The 18,973-nt window shown below is 35.5% G+C and overlaps 3 protein-coding genes across 3 annotated transcripts; 1 reads left to right on the forward strand and 2 right to left on the reverse strand.

Annotated features, from left to right (window-relative positions):
• Positions 1-475: 475 nt before the first annotated feature.
• Positions 476-1,526, reverse strand: LOC140007333 (uncharacterized). The gene is made up of 3 exons (XM_072050065.1): positions 1,217-1,526; positions 971-1,028; positions 476-929 (listed from the first exon to the last, which is right to left on the reverse strand). The coding sequence occupies exons 1-3, from the start codon at positions 1,524-1,526 to the stop codon at positions 476-478; spliced, it is 822 nt and encodes a 273-aa protein (XP_071906166.1).
• A 10,440-nt stretch (positions 1,527-11,966) lies between these two features.
• Positions 11,967-16,308, forward strand: LOC113689427 (putative late blight resistance protein homolog R1A-3). The gene is made up of 3 exons (XM_027207197.2): positions 11,967-12,949; positions 13,095-15,870; positions 16,001-16,308. The coding sequence occupies exons 1-2, from the start codon at positions 12,067-12,069 to the stop codon at positions 15,848-15,850; spliced, it is 3,639 nt and encodes a 1,212-aa protein (XP_027062998.1). The 5' UTR covers positions 11,967-12,066; the 3' UTR covers positions 15,851-15,870; positions 16,001-16,308.
• Positions 16,309-16,813: 505 nt separating this feature from the next.
• Positions 16,814-18,973, reverse strand: LOC113689428 (probable protein S-acyltransferase 7). The gene is made up of 5 exons (XM_072050196.1): positions 18,533-18,973; positions 18,190-18,351; positions 17,823-18,077; positions 17,500-17,733; positions 16,814-17,210 (listed from the first exon to the last, which is right to left on the reverse strand). Exons 1-5 carry the CDS (start codon positions 18,830-18,832, stop codon positions 17,034-17,036), a joined length of 1,128 nt encoding a protein of 375 aa, XP_071906297.1. The 5' UTR covers positions 18,833-18,973; the 3' UTR covers positions 16,814-17,033.

Here is an 18,973-nt window from a genome sequence, read left to right on the forward strand (position 1 = left end):
GGAAGCAGTAATAAGTACGACAGGCCAATCTTTCAATCATTTGATCAATAAAGAGAAGAGGACAATGATCTTTTTTTTGTCACTGCGTTAAGTTTTCGGTAGTCTATGCATTGACGCCACCCGGTAGGCTTGCGAATTGGAACAAGTTCACCATCATGATTTGGTTCTACTATTTTTCTAGCTTTCTTCGAAACTATTTGCACCAGACTTACCCACTGACTATCGGAGATGGCAAAAATTATCCCCACATCGAGAAGCTTGAGTATCTCATTTTTCACCACTTCCATTATCATAGGATTTAGTCTCCTTTATGCTTGATGTACCGGTTTTGCATCCTCTTCAAGTCTAATCCGATGCATACACAAGGATGGACTTATGCTTTTGATATCCGCAATTGACCATCCTATCGCCTCTTTGTATTCTCGAAGTACCCTTATCAACTTTTCTTCTTGGATGCCTGACAATTTGGCCGAAATTATGACCAGAAAGGTTTTTTCATCACCAAGATATTATATTTGAGATGATCTGGCAAAGGTTTCAATTCCACCACTAGTGCCTGCACCATAGAAGGCAGCAACTTTTGATGAGATTCAGGCATAAACAAGGATGCAAGTTCATACATCCTTGTAGTAGGTGCCAATGATTGCAGTAATTCAACCATGTGCTTCAATTTTGAACTTATATCCACATCATAAGTTGTTTTCAACTCAAGATGCTTGATAAGAGTGACTTCTAACTCAGCCTTGCCATTCAACTCAAAAACTTCCTGGACCACAGGGTTAATTACACTTACGGCAAAAACAGAGTGAGATTCAAATGGATATTTCATGACATCAAATATATTAAAGTGAATCATCTCCCCATCAAACTCCATTGTAAGGGTACCCTTTTTTACATCGATTTTTGTGCAGTGCTCAGAAAGGGTCTCCCTAATATTAGAGATGAGAGATTTGGAGAGTGTTCATCATACATGTCAAGTATGTAGAAATCAACAGGAAACACTAATTCATTCACTTGAACCAAAACATCTTCAATTAGTCCCTCAGGGTATGCATTAGTACAGTTTGCTAACTGAATTTAATCCCAGTTTTCTTTAATGATCCTAGATTTAAATGTGTGTAAATACTCTTTGGCATCACATTAATTGACGCTCCTAAATCTAGCATCGCATCTCTAATTTTAGTATTTCCTATTTCACATGAGATAGAAAACATACCTGGATCCCTACATTTTGGCGGCAATTTCCTTTGCAACACTGCTGATACGTTCTCTTCCATCATAATTCTTTCATTTCCTCTTAGCTTTCTTTTATTGACGCACAAATCCTTTAAGAACTTTGTGTACTTGTGCACCTGCTTGATCGTGTCCAATAGAGGAATGTTTACTTGCACTTTGCGAAATACCTCTAGGATCTCTTTCTCCTTATCTTGCTTCCTAGACTTCTCCAATCTACTAGAAGAGGGTGGTGGATTAGCCTTAACTTTAACCATAGAGTCAGAGATTATCTTAGGAGTCGTCTTTTCCATTCCTTCTTCTTCTATCTCTTAGAGTCAGAGATTAATCTGGCACCAGTCCCCGGCAACGGCGCCAAAAATTGACAGGCGTCAAACCTGTGCAATAATAAATACCTGCTTAAATAAAATACAAATTCTGTATATAGCGGTAAGCAGGGTCGAATCCACAGGGACTGGGGATAATTTAATTTCTTCTCAAGTTCCAGATATGGGGGTTTTTGAAAATGAGAGTAACTAAATTGTTTGGAATAAATTAAAATAAAATAAAATAACTACAACTCAAATAACTAATTATCACAATAAAAATAATAATTGACGAACTCTAGCCAAGAGACAACTTCGGAGATGGTTCACTTAATTCGATCACAGATGCAAGGATTATTCCAGTTACTATCTGATAAATTAGTTATAGTTGTCATACACGCGATAAACAACCAACTCTTCCTCAATTCGTCGATAGCCAAGGTACGACCGTTGACTATTTCTCTAATCAGGGAATAACCCTAGGTACGACCATAGAAGTTCAATTCCCTAATTGCATGAAGAATTAGAAGAGCCTAATTCTAACCAATCAACACGCTATGAGGGTCTCTTTAAGTTAGCCTGTCTATCTCCCTGACACAAACCCAATCATGCCAGTTGCCACCAGTTTAGAATAATTAAACAATTACGGATTTAACTATCCTAATTGGCTTCAGGTTATTGAATTAATCTAGAATCCGGGCCCTGGATAATCGAATAATAAAACAACCATATGAACATAAAGCAGAAGATAGACAAATACCAGTGAATAATGGAAATAAATAAAAACTAATTCGATCTCACAAATTTAGTAGAACCAAGTCCTCCGTTGTTCTTGACTAGACAAACTTAGCCACGTCTCATGAGAAAATCTTCAAGTAATTTCATTTAGGTCCAGGCCATCCAAAGAGCCAAGAAAGAAACAAAAACTAAAACTATCCTAAAGCTTCGATAAGAACTCAAGATAAAAAGTATTCCTCCCCTGATCTCCATCCGTGTACTTGTTTTTAAAGCCAAAGAGGACTAATGCCTCTCCTAGTGCGTGGATCCCGCCGAATTGAGAGTCAAAGTCCAAGGAGGAAACTCTGCCGAATTGAGAGAAAACCAAATCACAAGGTGGGTCCTGCCGAATTGCTTCTTGTTTCCCATCTCTGTACGTTACTTCTCTTAAAGGCCAAATGAAGAAAAAGCCTTTTCTCCTCTCGTGGTCCCCACTGAAATTGGGAAGCTCAAAGAAATACAAGAAGAAAGCTCCGTTGATGTTTTAGGACTCTTGGTCCGCGGCTACTAGTCAGCCAGGAGCAAAGACCACCGCAATCCGTCTCTTCTTGTGGGCCAAGTCCATGGGACTTTCTTCTTAAGTCTCCACTTATGGAGCAAGTCCCTCATTTTTGGTAATTTTCTGCTTCATTCCTGAAATTGATTCTAAATATCAAATATGAGTAAATATCAGCAATTAACACAATATTTGTCAGGGATAGAAGGGAAAATTAATAATAAAAATACTAACAAATTATACCCTATCAATTACAAATCAATTTCCTAAAGCTTTCCTACTACTCCAAAATTGCGCGGAATGCAAAAATAGGAAACATCCATCAGTTGTCAATTTTGGAATTTGACTTGAATTGGGAAACTGTCTGATGTCTATCCCGACTCTCTGGCTTTGAACCCCGAACTTAGGCGTGTCCACGTGCAAACCACTAGAATATCTTCATTTAAGCACTTTTCATTCCAATTCCTGAAATTAACGGAAAATACCAATTATAAGTTAATGCAAATATCGCTTAAATGAATAGATATACCGACTACATGCACCCTATCAAGGTAAAAACGGACCTCTTCCCCCATTCAAAATTTGAAATAAATCTTAGAAGAAAACCTATAAAGATTTCACGTTTGCAGGCACAAACATTAAATCAATATTATACTACATTTTGAAATTTCAGGGATATAGATATGCAGGCTAAAGTAAAAGTTCGTCTTTGTCTGAGCATTTGATGCATTTCTTGTACAAAAAAATAAATAAATAAAACCAATTCAAGATAGGACTTAACAAAATTGGAATGGATTGCGCCCAAAAAAAATGGAAGGGATTAGAGCAGATTAGTTTAAGAAAGGCTTCACCATAACAAGAACGGGATATCCCAAACAACTTCCAAATCAAAATAAAACCTAATAATGAAGGACATGAGCCTTTTAATAGCAGCATCATGTAATGTGACTTGAAGTAATTTTTTAGCTTCCAGTTGTTTCACTCTCCCTCCTTACGGACCTAAATACCATGTGGAAGGCAAGTTTTTAAAAGTAATACTCTGATTTTTTTAAAAAAATTAGTTTTTACCCTCCCACCCTTTCCTACATCCTTATCACTCCTAACTAAGAAGTACATGATTCAAACATTGAATTTGATAACTAAGAGGATTTTAAAAGTCCTTCTCTGGCCATTGATCTATCTCCATTGGTTAGTAGTAATCTAATTGCTCAACCAAGTTTATGAAATTTCTAGGAACTTATTTATCTTTCTTGGTTTGAAGTACAATTATACAGCATTTTGGGGGGGGGGGGGGGGGAGGGGGTTGGGTTCATGGTAGTTAACAGACAGCAAATATTAAATTGATTGTTTTACAAAATGAAGGAACAAACCCAAGTGAAGAAAGTTTCTCTCTTTTTTAACCCCTCTCTGTATCTTTTCCACTCCCAATTATTATGCTCAAGGTTCAAATTTTAAACCTAAAATCGAGGAAAATCCAAGTTAAGAGAGCTAATATAGTTTATGTTAAATTAAGAGGAAAACCCAAGTTTATGTTGTACAATTAGATCATATAGCAACCCGAAAAAGATTTAAGAAACCCAACATTTGAATACTTTGTTGCATTGTTGTTTAGCTGGCTGGATCCATTTCCTGATCGAATTGCAATAAATCTCAGGAAAAAACTTTTAATAAGTTTTTTTTAATAAGTTTGCAGCTACAGTTTCTTAATCATTTCGAATTTACATGTATATAAGTTTGCAGCTTAAAATAAAAATTAGTTTGTCTTTGTCATATTTGAACAATTTCTTGAACACCAATTACAAAACTAATTCAAGATACCACTGAAAAAATTCATTTCCTGTATCTAAAACGAAATTCAGCTTCATTATATTATACTTGTACATGGTGCTAATGAATTGGAAGAAACAAGGATATCATCTCCCAAATTTGTAGAGAATAAAATCATTTGATGTCATTGATGTCACTATTAGGGGTTAGTAGTTAGTACACAGCACTCATTTGACGAATGAGATCGCCTCTAATCTAGACCGTCCAAAATATATCAAATGGACAATCCAAATCAACCCGATCTCTTTTTTTTTTTTTCGAAACGATAGATGATTGTATTGCTAGACAAAAGCTGTACAAGTGCGAGCAAAGGCTCGATTGAACTTTACAAGTGGCAATGCTACCACTAAGGAAACCAATGTTCCTCATCAAAAATAATGCCCAAGGCATGAATGCTAAGCTTGGAGCTTAGTTGAGTCTTATCCTTTTTAGTTAAACAAAAGGAGCACATAGGAAACAGCTCTCTCAACTGAACAATGTCATCCACAACAGTAGCTAATCTAATGTCACCTACGCTGTTTGTGCGAATTTGGCTGAGAAGTTGTGGGTTTTGCACTTGGAACTGCACTTCCCTGATGTGTGTCCGGACTGGCATAGAGCCAATCTTACACATGGCCAGCTTAAGTGCATTAGCTTCATCCAGCAGTGCTGAACCAGAACTTCTTGCTCGAAGTGCCCACCCTCTGTGTAATCTTTGATCAGGCTGATTAATAACAATTCCAATACCCATGTTGTGATTGTTCATGTTCGAAGTTGCCCCTACCGTCACTTCCAGTGTCCCAAATGCTGAATGTAACTGCGGTATGGGTGCATGAAGGGTCAAATCAACCCGATCTCATTTGGCAAGATTACGTGTTGGCTACCACAAAGGCTTTTAAAGTTTTTATGAGGTGGGAGGTTAAGAATTCGACTCTTCCCTCCTATCAATTGCCACTAATATATGATTTTTTCAAATTCAACGAGTGTCCTTTGGCACCCATCTGGTTCAGATGTGGTTTAGTCCTCTTTGATTCTAATGACCTAGTTGAGTCTATTCCTTTCTCTATAGTATAGGAGTAGGATTAGATATAGATATAAAAATGATTAAGACACACTTCATGTGTGTATTCAATAAAATAACACACTCTGCGTTTGTGCAAATCATAAAAACATTTATTTATGAAAATTTTTTCCTGTAAATTGGCCAAAAACAAGTGGCATTCAACTTAAATGGACAAGAACCTTCCACATAGCAACTGGAATAGGATCAGATAAAGCGCAAATGGAAAAATTCAAGGAAAACCCCGAAATAATTGGTGTAAAGTAAAATATGCACGGCAAGCAATCAAGTATAATGCGATAAATCTTTCAAAAAAAAAAAAGAAATATTATGCGATAAAAAATTTATATCTAATTATATCTCACCATGTATTAACATGAAATCTTATTTACCATAATATATTAGTCAGTAGCGTTCCATGTCAGTTTTCATTTAGAATTTCATTTCTTCAACTTGTAAAGTTTGCCTGGAAAATTTATATAAAAAAAAAGGAATAATATTGTCATTGTTTCTGATAGCAATTTCAATGGCGTGATCTCTCAATGATCTTTTGTCTCAATAACTTTTGAATATAACCGACGGTCGTGCTTCAGGCCGGCCACCAGCTGGCACCTCCACTTGCGACAATTTGTCTTCTTCATTAGTAATGGGACAACAAAGATATAAACTATAAAGGCACTCAAATAAAATGAAGGCATTCACATAAAATAAAGGTAGTATGACCTGTTTTCCACAAGGCAGTATAGGAGTTAAAACCGGTCGTCAATTTCAAGATAGCTAAACTAAACACAGGTTGGTGTAGGAGTTAAATCAAGATTTTAGTACTATACCAAAAGGGATTTGGTGTAGTGAAGCAGAAAGATGATAGAACGCGTAGGTTTTGTAAGGAGTTATTGCAAAACCCTCAGCATCTTCCTTCTCTTAATAGTTAATACTAGACTAGATGTACACGAATGGAGTAAATAATTTTATCTTTCATAATTTTGCATTTTATCATACAATCCTCCTATTGCATTTTATCTATGATTTTACGTAAAGCCGAAAATAGACAAAAAGCAACTACAGTCACGGTGATCAACCTCTATCTCTATGTACGCTAGCTAGAAACGTGGAATATGTGAAAATATGGAATTGCCACTTATTCCCCTTATGGCTTTGCATTTGGCCACATAATCCCCTATTAATTTTATGTAAAGTAGTTAGACACTTGTTGTACTTAAATATTGACTAATGCTTGGAGACACTTTTTTTCTTTTTGGGGGTCAATTTTTCCACTTTACATGATGCTACAAAAGAGTTAAATGGTAGAACCAAAAACTTTAGTTTAGGGGAGGCGAAAAATCCAACATATAGTAATAACACATATTATAGCATATAAAGCATGGTAAATTTAAAATGAAAATTAAGGATTTCAATAATAAAAGACAAAGTATAAACCAAACTACAAAATTTGGATTCCCTACCACTCTATTTCCTATCAATGCGAGAAATAACTACCTAGTAAACTAATAGATCAATAATTCATATTACTGGCTTCGTTTATTTTTTTTCTTACATTAATAGAAGCAATAATCATTACGTAGTTCTAAAACAACAAACTCAAAATAAAAATAACTATTTCAAAATTAATAATACAATTTAAAATATAATACAAGAAAGTTTGAAGGAAATAAAAATAAAACCTTGCCTTGCAAAACTGGGGTTTGAGAACAGTTGATACTTGAAGCTTAATAATGGAGCTTAGAAAGTCCTTGAGAAGCTAGATAAAAAGTTGTGACCTTGTATTTTTTAACTAATCCTCGTACATTCAAGTGTTTTTTTAGTTGTTATTTTTCTGTTGTAAGCTGTGGATGAATTGAACACTTAACGAATAGTTTGAACTTAACACATTAAGGGCTCGATTTGAGGGTGGATTTTTGGTAAACTCAAATAAAATTTGGTGTGCTTAAATAAAAATATAGATTATCAAAATTGTTGACGTACATCAATTTGATTTTGACTATTACTTATTGTGATGTTTCGTTAGTTGTCTTAAATTGCGTTGAAGACAAATTTTGTTTTAATCGAAATTTTAGATGGACTAAATACCGGGGGACCAAAACTGATACTTTTGTTGCACATTAAACGTTTGATTTTGGAGGGATAATTGATTGAGTTTAATTCTCCTTTCGCATTTCTGGTTCAAAATAGTTCGTAGTTCGTCTTTGTCTTTGGCATTTTCTAAATAAACGGTGATTTGAAATGGAGCTTGTTACGCGAACATTTGCCCACTGGAGAGTCTGAAAGGAAATGCGCATGCTAAACAAATATTGAGATCAAGGCATCCAAGCTGAATTCTGGTCCGGATACAAGCTTTAAAGGAAACTTTCACGTTGACCAATGAAATTAAAATTGAGAGCAGGTGCAAGGTCTCTTTCAGTCAGAATAATTGCTTGACAATAGCTGATTACAGTAATAAAAAATTTGTTAGGTTGCAAACTGATAATATATTAAAAAAGGTTTCAATATTGACATACTGTCACTGTTGTAAGACCACTTTTCTTGGTTTAATCTATCAATGATCTTGTCAGCATAATCTTTGGAAATAATCTACAATTCTGCTTCGGACCGGCTGCAGCTGCACTTGCACTTGCACTTGCGAAGATGTCAGAGTCATTAGTTGGCCTGCAAATATGTTAACCAGCTGCATGATGTTAACCTGTACTATCACCATGTATATGTGCCAAAAATCTTGCGATCTAGATAGCTTTTTTTTTTTTTTGTTTTGATAAACGATATAATCTCATACAATGAAATATGCACTAACGTGGCAGAAAATACTTTACTTATATCACAGATACAATAAATTCGAAAAATCACTGCATCTAATAGATCTAGAAAATTAAGGTTTGGTGGGGTGGGAGTAGGGATGGCAATGGGGCGGGTGCCCGCGGGGGGCTCTCGAGGCGGGGGTTGGAGCGAGGGTGGGGCGGGGGCGGGGGGGAATTTTTTCCAATTGCCACATTAAGTGGTTCTTAAAAAATGTGCACTACACACCCGTCTAATCCGATGGTGATTCAATCCCCACCGGCCCCCTTAGATCCATTTGGGTCTCTTCCTTATATTAGAATAGTGTAGGATTGACGATCGACAAAAAAAAATAGATCTTGAAAATTACAAAATTACATAGGGAAATTCAACAAATTTGAAATTTAGACAAATCATGAACAACCCAATGAATATCTATGCATGCCAACGCTATCTGATTTACTATCCAATTCGTTCCAACTCAAATTCGATGCTGAGATTCAACGAAATGACCTAAGAAATTCCAATGATCTAGAAAAATTCACCCTGAGGTTGATGAGATATATGAAAATGTACATGTTAAAACATCAATAAATAGATTAACACAAAATGTTCATTAATTAACTATTCATTAGGGATTAGTACCACCTAATTTTTTTCATATATATGTCCAAAAATCCAAAAAGATTCATCAGATAGCACTCGTCAATGTGTCAAGAATAGGACCAAAAAGAAATACAAGCTTTTATATAAAATACCAGTATAACCCTAGTTTCCCTTAATAAGAAAAATAGTTCAGTTATAAAGGGGTTTCAGGGTAGGTTTGTACAGGAGATCTAACCAAGGGTGTTTGCTTTTAATTAACCAAGAATATTGTGTTACATAAGCTGCGGAACGGTAAGATTTTGTACATAGTCATAAACCAGAAATAATTTACATAAACCAGATTTTGCATAAACCAGAAATATTGTTCTGCAATTGTTCCAAAATTTACATAATTTTAGTGTTCATTTGACATGAACTTTAACAAAATGCCAAGAAATTGGGAAACAAATTGAAAATTTTGGCCATAGGTTACTGAGCTAATTTCTCCTCATGTTGAACTTGAATCTCAAAGTTCTTTCCATGCAAAATGATTTTAAGAAGCTTGAAAATGCTAAGCATGTCATCTCATCAGCCCGGACAACTCAACTAAGATTTTGAATAGATTTAGTAACCAATGGAGCACTTTACCCTAGTTTTAGATATCAACTTCATGTTTCCACCACTACCACCACCACCACCACCCCGGCCCTTATGATTAAGTTCTCAAACCACTTGAACAAAGATTAACACAACGGTTTAATTAAATTTTCTTAAGTGACGATTTTCTTATGTGACTTAAAACATCCCAAAAGATTTTGTTTCATAACATTTAGAATTGTGTCCGTAATAGACCAAAAAAGCAATAAAGGCTTTCAGATAAATTATTAGTATAGGCAGTGTTGCCTCGAAAAGGAAAAATAAGGTAAGAAGGGTGTTGAATGTTGAGATTCTGAAGACACGCTCCAAATGTCCAAAAGTCTGAACGATACGTCTAACTGGCTATGAATGCAGACCATACATAAGTTAATAACAATATGGCTCAAAAAAATAACAATAAAGAGAAAAAAAAATGTTCCATGTTATCTTGTTTTTTTCCTCTTTATCTATTACTATTACTATTACTATATTAAAAGTATAATGAGTTTTGACATTATAAGTTATAAGCACTTTTTTATCTTAATTTTTGTTGTTTCCATATTGCCCCTGAGTTATTACACTTTAATTGTGGTAGTAATTAAAAATATGAAACATTCCATATGAATAAATCTCAATAATAATGGTAATTAAAATGAAAAACTCCCTATTAAAACTATTTAGCGACCGTTACATTCCATCTCAAATTTTTATGTGCATCAAAGTTTCTTACCTGAAACAATTTCTTACTCAAAATAGTGTGACCAATTTCATTAACCACAATTTTAAGATTGTAAAAAATATTAGTGTCAAGAAAATAGATCTCTTAGAACAAAAGAGAAATATGTAAGAAGAAAAGAGTCCATAGTCAATTGGAGAATCTTGATATGGATATCATGAGATACATAATTATGTGCTTTTTATCAGGATAAAGAAATACTAAAAGAGAAGCAAAAATAAAAGAATCCAACTATTTCTATCATTTGAAACTAAATAGCCATTTTAAGATAATTAAGCTGTATAAATCATTTATAATCTTATTAACCTCAATAACACTTAAAAAAACGTCAATAATCCATCAACAATGCACCTCATATTATTCAATTCAAATTCACAAAATTTTTTGAAAAGTTCAACTGGAAAGATATAAAGTAGAATGATTAAATGTTAATGCGAAGTTGGATATGAGCATGATTTGTATGTTTTATTCTTAAATAATGAATTCATTCTAACTATACAATTGCATTTCATTTGTCTTAGCAAGGAAAAATAATATTTAAAATGTTGATACAAAAATTTTTTTTTTTAAGATTTGTTGATTCCATTAGAAACTTAACTTTGGAGTTTATTTTTAAGTAAGAAAAGGTAACATCACGACTCTGGTTCGTAAACGAGCTTTCCAAAGGGTAAAGAAAGGGGTGAGCGTGGTGAAAATAATTAGAATGACAAAATCTAACAAATCAATTTATTTATTCTAATAACTCTTTAGAAATTGATTTTATGACTTAAGTCTTTATTTTGCTAATAATTATGAATTCTATTTACTAGGCTTACACTTGACATGTATGCATGTATTTCCTGTTCAACAATATTATTTGTATAATATTAAAAAAATAATATTGTGATTTTATGGTAAAAATATTGTGAGTATAGAACAAATTTGGTGAAAAATAACCGTATTAGAAATTATTTATCAAAGCTAAATACATAATTTACCAAAAAGACCAACATAAATTAAAAAAAGAAAACTCAAAATAAATTCAAAAATAATAGATCAAAGAGTTTGTATTTAGATGGTCTTTGGAATAATAATTGGTTAATGAAAATATGACATATTTTATTATCAGGTAAACAACCAAATATCACAAAAATATATATATAAGACATGTTATATTTGGGTTAATATAATCACGTGCAAAGTACGCAAACTATTACTAGTTTATTAAATGAATTGTTGATTGAATTCTTGTTGTTCATCTCAAAATTAAAGTCCTACTTCATTGACATAAGCAATTATATATAACGTGCAAGACTAATCAAAATAATTTGGCAGCATGCTGTGATTAACCCGGTTGCGAAATTTGTGCTGCTAGATGTATTAAAAGATTATTAAGAGCGTAATTAACGCTGTATTATTCAAACATTTGGACTAATAACTAGGGGAGTGCAACGGAGTCGTTTTCTATAATTTTTTTTAATAATCCAAGAAACGTCCATTGACTATTTGTCCTTTCTTTTCTATATACTAGCAATCTATGACCAGAGAAAGAGGAGAGCACTCGATTGTGAGGTTTTGCAGTTCTTATCTCCTTTCATATTTGAGAGTTGTCTCATCTCTAAATTGAGATCCCTTCTGGTTCTCTTATTAATCTTCTTTTGATTAGATGGCCTCCAGTAGTTTTATTTGCATTTCTTCCGCCTTGGATGATTTGCAATCGCTACTGAATATTTTTCATTATCCGGAGTTTTTGCTTAGCGTGAAAAACTGGCTAACATTTCTGAGAACATTTATTCTGTGTGCGACAAAGTGGGGCAAAGATTATGTGCATTTAGCATCTGACGACAAAGAGGGGGTAGATAATCATCATGCAAGTCTAGAAGCTCTGATAGTTCGGATTGAAGACGCCATTTCCAAAAGGGCACAGGAGCTTCACTCCATTTATCTTTCTAGTTCTGAGAATCCATCATATAATCAGGTTTTCAAGATTGTCGATTGTATAGAAGGATCAGACATGGTATCTTTGAGGCCAGAAATTTACAGATGGTACTTCTTCTTTTCAGATTGCTCATCAAAGCTTTCTAGTAATTTGATTGTCGGAAAAGATGACATTATGGAATTCATGGATTCTCTTCTGGAGAGTCTAGAGGATTTTCATGACTGGGGATTTGCGGATGGCCTCATCAAAGCCCTCGAAGAGAAGCTAGAGTTCCTGAAAAACTTCATCCGTTTTGTCACACTACATGACGTTGAAGACACACAATTGGGACCTTTATTGACTCACGTTAAAGCTGTGGCTATCAAAGCAGCACGCCTCTCTTATCAGTGCAAGTTCGTGAAGAAATCCGAATTGCAGGATGAAACTGAAAAAAGTATTTTGGAACTGCTGCTGAAGATTATTCCTGTAGATCCCCAAGTCCATGAGACTTGTGTCCAGGCTCTGATTGCTTCAAAGTTATCAAGAAAATCACTTGGGGACACAGATGGGCAAATATTGAGAGATTTTGTTGATTCTCTCCTGTGTAATCTTGGGGACATACTAAAATCTGGTACGTCTCTTATGATTTCTTTAAATATCAACTGCAAATTCTTTACTAGGGGCCAAGATCCTTGAGAATCATTCTCAAGAGGAACGCCAAAGAGGTTTGATGAGAAAGTAAGCGATTCAACTGTACTTTGTGATCTGTGATGCAGGACCTGCTATTCTCTCTCCATCTCTAAATGCAATCAAAGATGGTGTATTATTATCCCAGGATATGGAACTTTTGTCTTCTGATTTGTTGAAAAAGATTCAGCTTATCGAGACAACGGTTGCACAGAGATGTCCAGACCCATCATTGTTCGACTATCCTAAGACCAACGGATTGGGCTTTATTGATTTCCTTCTAGAAAATCTGATGGAACTGACAAGTACTGAGGCTGGGTCGATTACTTTCATGAATCATCCAATTCAAGCAGTCCAGGAAGAACTTGTTTGTTTACGCTCTTTGCTGGGGAGAATTGTGGAGTTGCACAGTGAAGACGAGGATCTCCAAGCAATTCGGGATCGTCTTATAAAGGTGGCATACAGGATAGAGTTTCTTATTGATTCCTTAATGGTTGGGGATGATCTAGATTCTTCTTCAATGTCGTTTCATTCCATTGTAGAAGAAATTAAGGTCATTAAGGCTAAGGCTTTGCAGATTTGTGATAATGATAGACTTCATGGCAAAGTTAAGAAAGTAAGCAAGAGGCTCTATCACATGCCAACACAGTTTAATAAGCCAATAATTAATGATGTGGTGGTGGGATTGGAGTATGAGTCTGCATCGATAATTAATCGCCTCACAAGAGGATCACTCCAACTGCAAATTGTTTCCATTGTGGGTATGCCAGGACTAGGTAAGACAACTTTAGCTAGAAAAGTTTATAATAGTTCTTCGGTTACGTCCTATTTTCATAAGCGTGCTTGGTGTACTGTTTCTCAAGTATATCACAAGAGAAATCTGTTGCTTGAAATTTTGACTTGTATTGAATCCAAGCTTCCTGACAATGTTTTTGAGATGAGTGTAGAAGATCTAGCTCATCAAGTGAAAAAACGTTTGTTAAGGAACAAATACCTCATTGTTTTGGATGATGTATGGGACATTGAAGCATGGAATGGATTAGAAGCCTCATTCCCTGACAATGGAAATGGAAGTAGAGTTATCTTTACGAGTCGACGTCAAGATGTTGCTCCCCAAGATAAACTCGACCAAGAACCTCATTCTCTTCGTCAACTCACACCTGATGAGAGCTGGGATTTGCTAAAAGCAAAGTTATATCCTGGACAAGATTTGGCTCCTCCAGAACTATGTGAAATTCGACAGCAAGTAGTGGAAATGTGTCAAGGACTACCTCTTACGGTTGTCATTCTTGCCGGAATTCTCTCAAGGATGGACCCGTATGGTTGGAAAGAAGCTGTGGAAGGTTTAAGTTCAAGGAATGTTTCTAGTACGGAACAGTGTACCGCTACATTAGAGCTGAGTTACAAACATTTACCAGATACTTTGAAGGCGTGTTTTCTTTATTTTGGAGGCTTTCCAGAAGACCATGAACACGATACCAAGAGGTTAATTTCGCTATGGGTCGCTGAAGGATTTGTTCAAAAAACTCAGCTCAAGAGATCAGAGGATGTGGCAAATGATTACCTGATGGAACTTATTAGCAGAAGCTTAGTCATAGTTTCCAAACCAAGATCCCTTGATGGGGTCAAAGCTTGTCGCATTCACGATTTGTTATATGAGTTTTGTGTGACAAAAGCCAAAGAAGAAAAGCTATTGCAGCTGGTACGTAGGTATGATGACTTGTCTGCTTTCACTGTGCCATGCTACCTACGCCGCTTATGCATCGATTCTAAGTTTGAGCACTTTGACAACTTGAGGTTATTTTCTCCTGCCATACGCAGTCTATTATTATTCAGTCACGATGACGACGGCAGAAGTAGTTTTGACCTTCGATTCATTTTTCACATCATCAAACTTGTCAAGGTGTTAGATTTGGGCCAAATTTATCTCCGAGGCACTTTTCCTAGAGAACTAGACCGGCTTGTTCACCTGCGGTACTTGGCAATTCTAGGTAGTGACGGTCAATTCCCAGCATCAATAAGCAATCTCACGAACTTGGAAACTTTGATTTGGCGAAATTCTATGCATTGTTCAGTTTCACTACCAGATACCATATGGAACCTGAAGAAACTAAGGCATTTAGAACTAATTGATGAGGTCGATAAGTATTATTGTTTCTTCTTCCCTAGCGACAATCTTGACAACTCGTCACAGTTGTGTGACTTAGATTTCTTGTCCTGTTTGTCTCTCGATCCTGGGGAAAACATCAGCAACCTGTTAAGAAAGTTTCCAAATATCCGCAAGCTGAGATGCTCTGTCAATCTCGAGCCAGATGTTCAATATCATGTAGCAATGGATAGTCTAACTCAGTTGGAATCACTCAGTCTGAGTCGCGTCCTATATGGTTATCAGCAATTTCATATAGATTTCCAATTTCCTTTAACTATTAAAAAGTTGACCCTGTTTTATTTTGGCATGCCGTGGAGAAAAATGGCAGCAATTGGAAATCTGCCAAATCTTGAGGTGCTCAAATTACTCGAGGAAGCCTTTGAGGGGGAAATATGGGAAATGGAAGCAGAGAAGTTCCCTAAAGTTCGTTTCTTGAAATTAGCTTCCTTGAACATTGTGAAGTGGACAGCCTCCTCCGAGTATGAGTACGAGGACCAGGACTATTTTCCTCGTCTCCAGAAGTTAGTGTTGGAAAGCTGTGATGCATTGCAGGAGATCCCTTCTTGTTTGGGAAATAGTTCAACTCTTGAAATAATTGAGGTGTCAAAATGTCCCAACTGTACCAGTTCATTGGAGGAAATTGAGGATGAGCAAAGAAGCAATGGATATACCGATCTGAAAATCCTTATCTCATAATGGATGATTGATCTTCTCAAGTAAGTGTACTCTACATTTGTTTTTTAAGTCCTTCACTTGTGCACTGCTACGGGTATTGCGTATCTGTTTAGCGTCAAGGTGAAGTTGTTCTTTTTCGTAATAGTTTTTCTTTTTCTTTTTCTTAATTAGTATTGGAAGGCTGCAAGTTTTTGGAGGAGATCCCTTCTTGTTTGGAAAATATATCAACTCTTGAAATAATTGAGGTGTCTAAATGTCCCAACTGTACCAGTTCATTGGAGCAAATTCAGGAAGAGCAATTAAGCAGGAAGAACAAATACTGATCTGAAGATCCTTATTTCATGATGGATGACCGATCTTTTCAAGTGTGTTTGGTTTGGTTGGGAACTTTTCTTTTTTAATCCTTTACTTCTGCACACATACTGGTTATGTTGTATCTGTTGAGCATCAATCAAGATCAAGTTGTTCTTGTTTTCTTCTGCACACATAGTGGGAAGTATACGTACCCCAAATACTCTGTGGAAAGTAATTTTTCAATACTAGCACTCTGCTTGCACAACTGAGTTTGCAAACTTTCCAAGAACTTATTTGTCTTTGAATTACAATAATTGATACAACTTTTGATACAAGCACATACCAAAATTGATTGTTGTACAAAATGGAGGAGGAAACCCAAAGCTTTTTTTTTTTTTTTTTTTTAAATCCTTCCATCCATCCCTACATTCTTTCTGTTCTCAATTACTAGACTCTAGATTCGAACATTCCATCCATCCCTACATTCTTTCTATTCCCAACTACTAAACTTTAGATTTAAACATTGAACCTGACATCAAAAAGAAGCCAAGTTAAGAGAGTAAATTGTGCTAACTTCACTTTTGAAAGATTATGAAACTTTTTGTAAAGTTGTTTATCAAACATTTTAAATTGTTCTAAAATTGATATCTCAATTTAACATAATAAATAGTGATGCATTTCCTCCTAATTGTGGTATGCTGATGACAAAATTAAAGTAACCAAACTTGGAAAACTTACATAAGCAAAGTTTAGCTATGTCATAGGTTCATAATCGATGCTATCCAGCTTGTAATCAATCTAAGACTAGAAATTCAGCTACCAAAACATGGTACAATGTAATTATAATGGGACTAGTAAATTGAAGGAAACAAGGAAATCATCTAGCAAACGCACTAAATATGCAATAAAATCATTTGATGCTAATATCACTTAATCCACCAAACCATCCAGGCTCCACATCTGCTCGAAAGTTGACTCTAGAGGGTGGTTGTGAAGCAAGTAGAGCCTCCTTAATGTTGTTTAGGATTCCTTTGTCATAGGGGTTTCCAGAGCTCACATACTTTTGGTGAAAATGCTCATAAGATGTCTGCACGAGGCATAATATAGAAACTGCATCATAATTTGTTTAAGCAGCTATTTAGACTGGGCTTCTATGTTTATGTTCCAAAGCAGAAATTAATTTCCTCAAAGCTGTGCACTTTAAATAATTGTTGTACCAAAAATTCAGTACCGTTCTCAAAAGAATTGCCCGTTAATTAATATATTTGACATACATGAACTACAATCATGCAAGAAAAATATGCATTAATTCAAGTTTGAGATAAACCGTGATGATATAAGTACTGTTGGCATAAATGAGAGTATAAAGGGCAAACCTGGTTTATAGCAATTAGATAAACATGATAACAAGAAAAGCCGGCAAGAAAACACATGGCTACAAAACTGAATAATGTCAATGCCACAGTCTCCGGGTCATTTCTTAGCAATCCAATCACCCCATTTCCATCTCCGGGCAATTTGTGATGTAGAGATTTGCATGAGAAGATGAATATGAAGGCAAACAAGAGCAATCCTGTCAATAGAAATGTAACATGAAGCCGATAATTCCTCTGCATTTTGAAAGAAAAAAATTAGAAAGTTATGGTTAGTAAACTAATTTTAATGCCAGAAGGTCTTGCAGGGTTGTGATCATACATACCAGTCCCACGCAATGCCCGATCCAGGTGCAATGGTGATCGAATTGTTGGATGCAATTGTTACAAGTTGCACAATGACAAGTTCTTGGTGGACGATAAATGTTACAAATGTTACAATACTTCAACTTCACCTCTATCCCATTTATGACAACTACCCTTGATCTCCTTCTGCGTTTACCAGCATCAATTGTTCCTAGATCATTTCTAGGAATTATACCAGGATCAATGGTACTGACATATACCAAGTTCACAAGAACCTGCATTGCGGGCAATATATAGTTACATCAGCAGAAGGGCATTCAGTTACGTTCACAACTTTCTCATACAAGTGTGTGTGTTTGTGTGTGTGAAATTTAGTTTAGGACTAACAATTGTCGTCAAAATTGAAGATGTTACGATGATGGCCGGATTCCTTATGTCACTTGCAACATGAACCGCAAATGTCCAACTTGATAGAGTAATAGCAATGGCAGTTAAAATCAGCCCTTTTGGATCCGGACCACAAATCAGTCTCCTCTTGAAAAAGAATACCTACATTCAGAATAAGACATCCGACATCAAATCCTCCATTTTTTTTTTTTTTGCGTAAGCATCAAATCCTCCATTTCTCATTTGATTTAAACCAATAAACTAAAAGGTTTATCAAGATTCAGCAAAGTGCAATGATAAGAAAGAGCTTTGGAATGTAAAGCAAGAGCAAATGGAGGATTACATTGTTTCCAGGCCAAAAATGGTAAACTCTTGATTGTTCAAGTTCGTCGCCGCCTCGACAAAATCGAAAAGATTTTTCTTGAACCACCCTTTGGAATCCAATTATTTTCTCCCAAAGAGAAGAAAGCAGTTGCTTGCTTTTTGCTTGAAAACTAACTTCAGAATTCTTATCTACCTTCTTTCCTGATGACATGGTACTTTCTGTAGGTTGATCAATTTCTAATGAGGCAGAACTATCGATAGCTTGAGCGACTGAAGAATTTACGCTGCCGTCTTTCTCTTCACTCGCCATCCACTCCATTCTCTCTGATTTCTACCATCTAGACTCAAATTAAGAACTTCAATTTGTAGACGATAACCACCCCGGGTGAAACTTGTCACTTGTGACTGGAAAAGATATTTCAGAAAACTAGAAGCGGTTATTATTTTTGTGTTCATTAGG

Source organism: Coffea arabica, chromosome 5c (genome assembly GCF_036785885.1).
Source record: "Coffea arabica cultivar ET-39 chromosome 5c, Coffea Arabica ET-39 HiFi, whole genome shotgun sequence".
NCBI classification, from domain to species: Eukaryota; Viridiplantae; Streptophyta; class Magnoliopsida; order Gentianales; family Rubiaceae; genus Coffea; species Coffea arabica.

Bases quoted from the DNA above. Each gene is read 5' to 3' on its own strand.
- LOC140007333 (XM_072050065.1), bottom strand. From the start codon at position 1,526: ATGGAAAAGACGACTCCTAAGATAATCTCTGACTCTATGGTTAAAGTT. The intron at 1,029-1,216 runs GTATGTTTTCTA...GACTAATTGAAG, and splicing joins GCCAAAATGTAGGGATCCAG to ATGTTTTGGTTCAAGTGAAT. The intron at 930-970 runs GTATGATGAACA...CTCTAATATTAG, and splicing joins GATTTCTACATACTTGACAT to GGAGACCCTTTCTGAGCACT.
- LOC113689428 (XM_072050196.1), bottom strand. From the start codon at position 18,832: ATGGAGTGGATGGCGAGTGAAGAGAAAGACGGCAGCGTAAATTCTTCA. The intron at 18,352-18,532 runs GTAATCCTCCAT...TTCTGAATGTAG, and splicing joins ATTTTTGGCCTGGAAACAAT to GTATTCTTTTTCAAGAGGAG. The intron at 17,211-17,499 runs GTTTGCCCTTTA...TGCCTCGTGCAG, and splicing joins ATCTAATTGCTATAAACCAG to ACATCTTATGAGCATTTTCA.
- LOC113689427 (XM_027207197.2), top strand. From the start codon at position 12,067: ATGGCCTCCAGTAGTTTTATTTGCATTTCTTCCGCCTTGGATGATTTG. The intron at 12,950-13,094 runs GTACGTCTCTTA...TCTGTGATGCAG, and splicing joins TGGGGACATACTAAAATCTG to GACCTGCTATTCTCTCTCCA.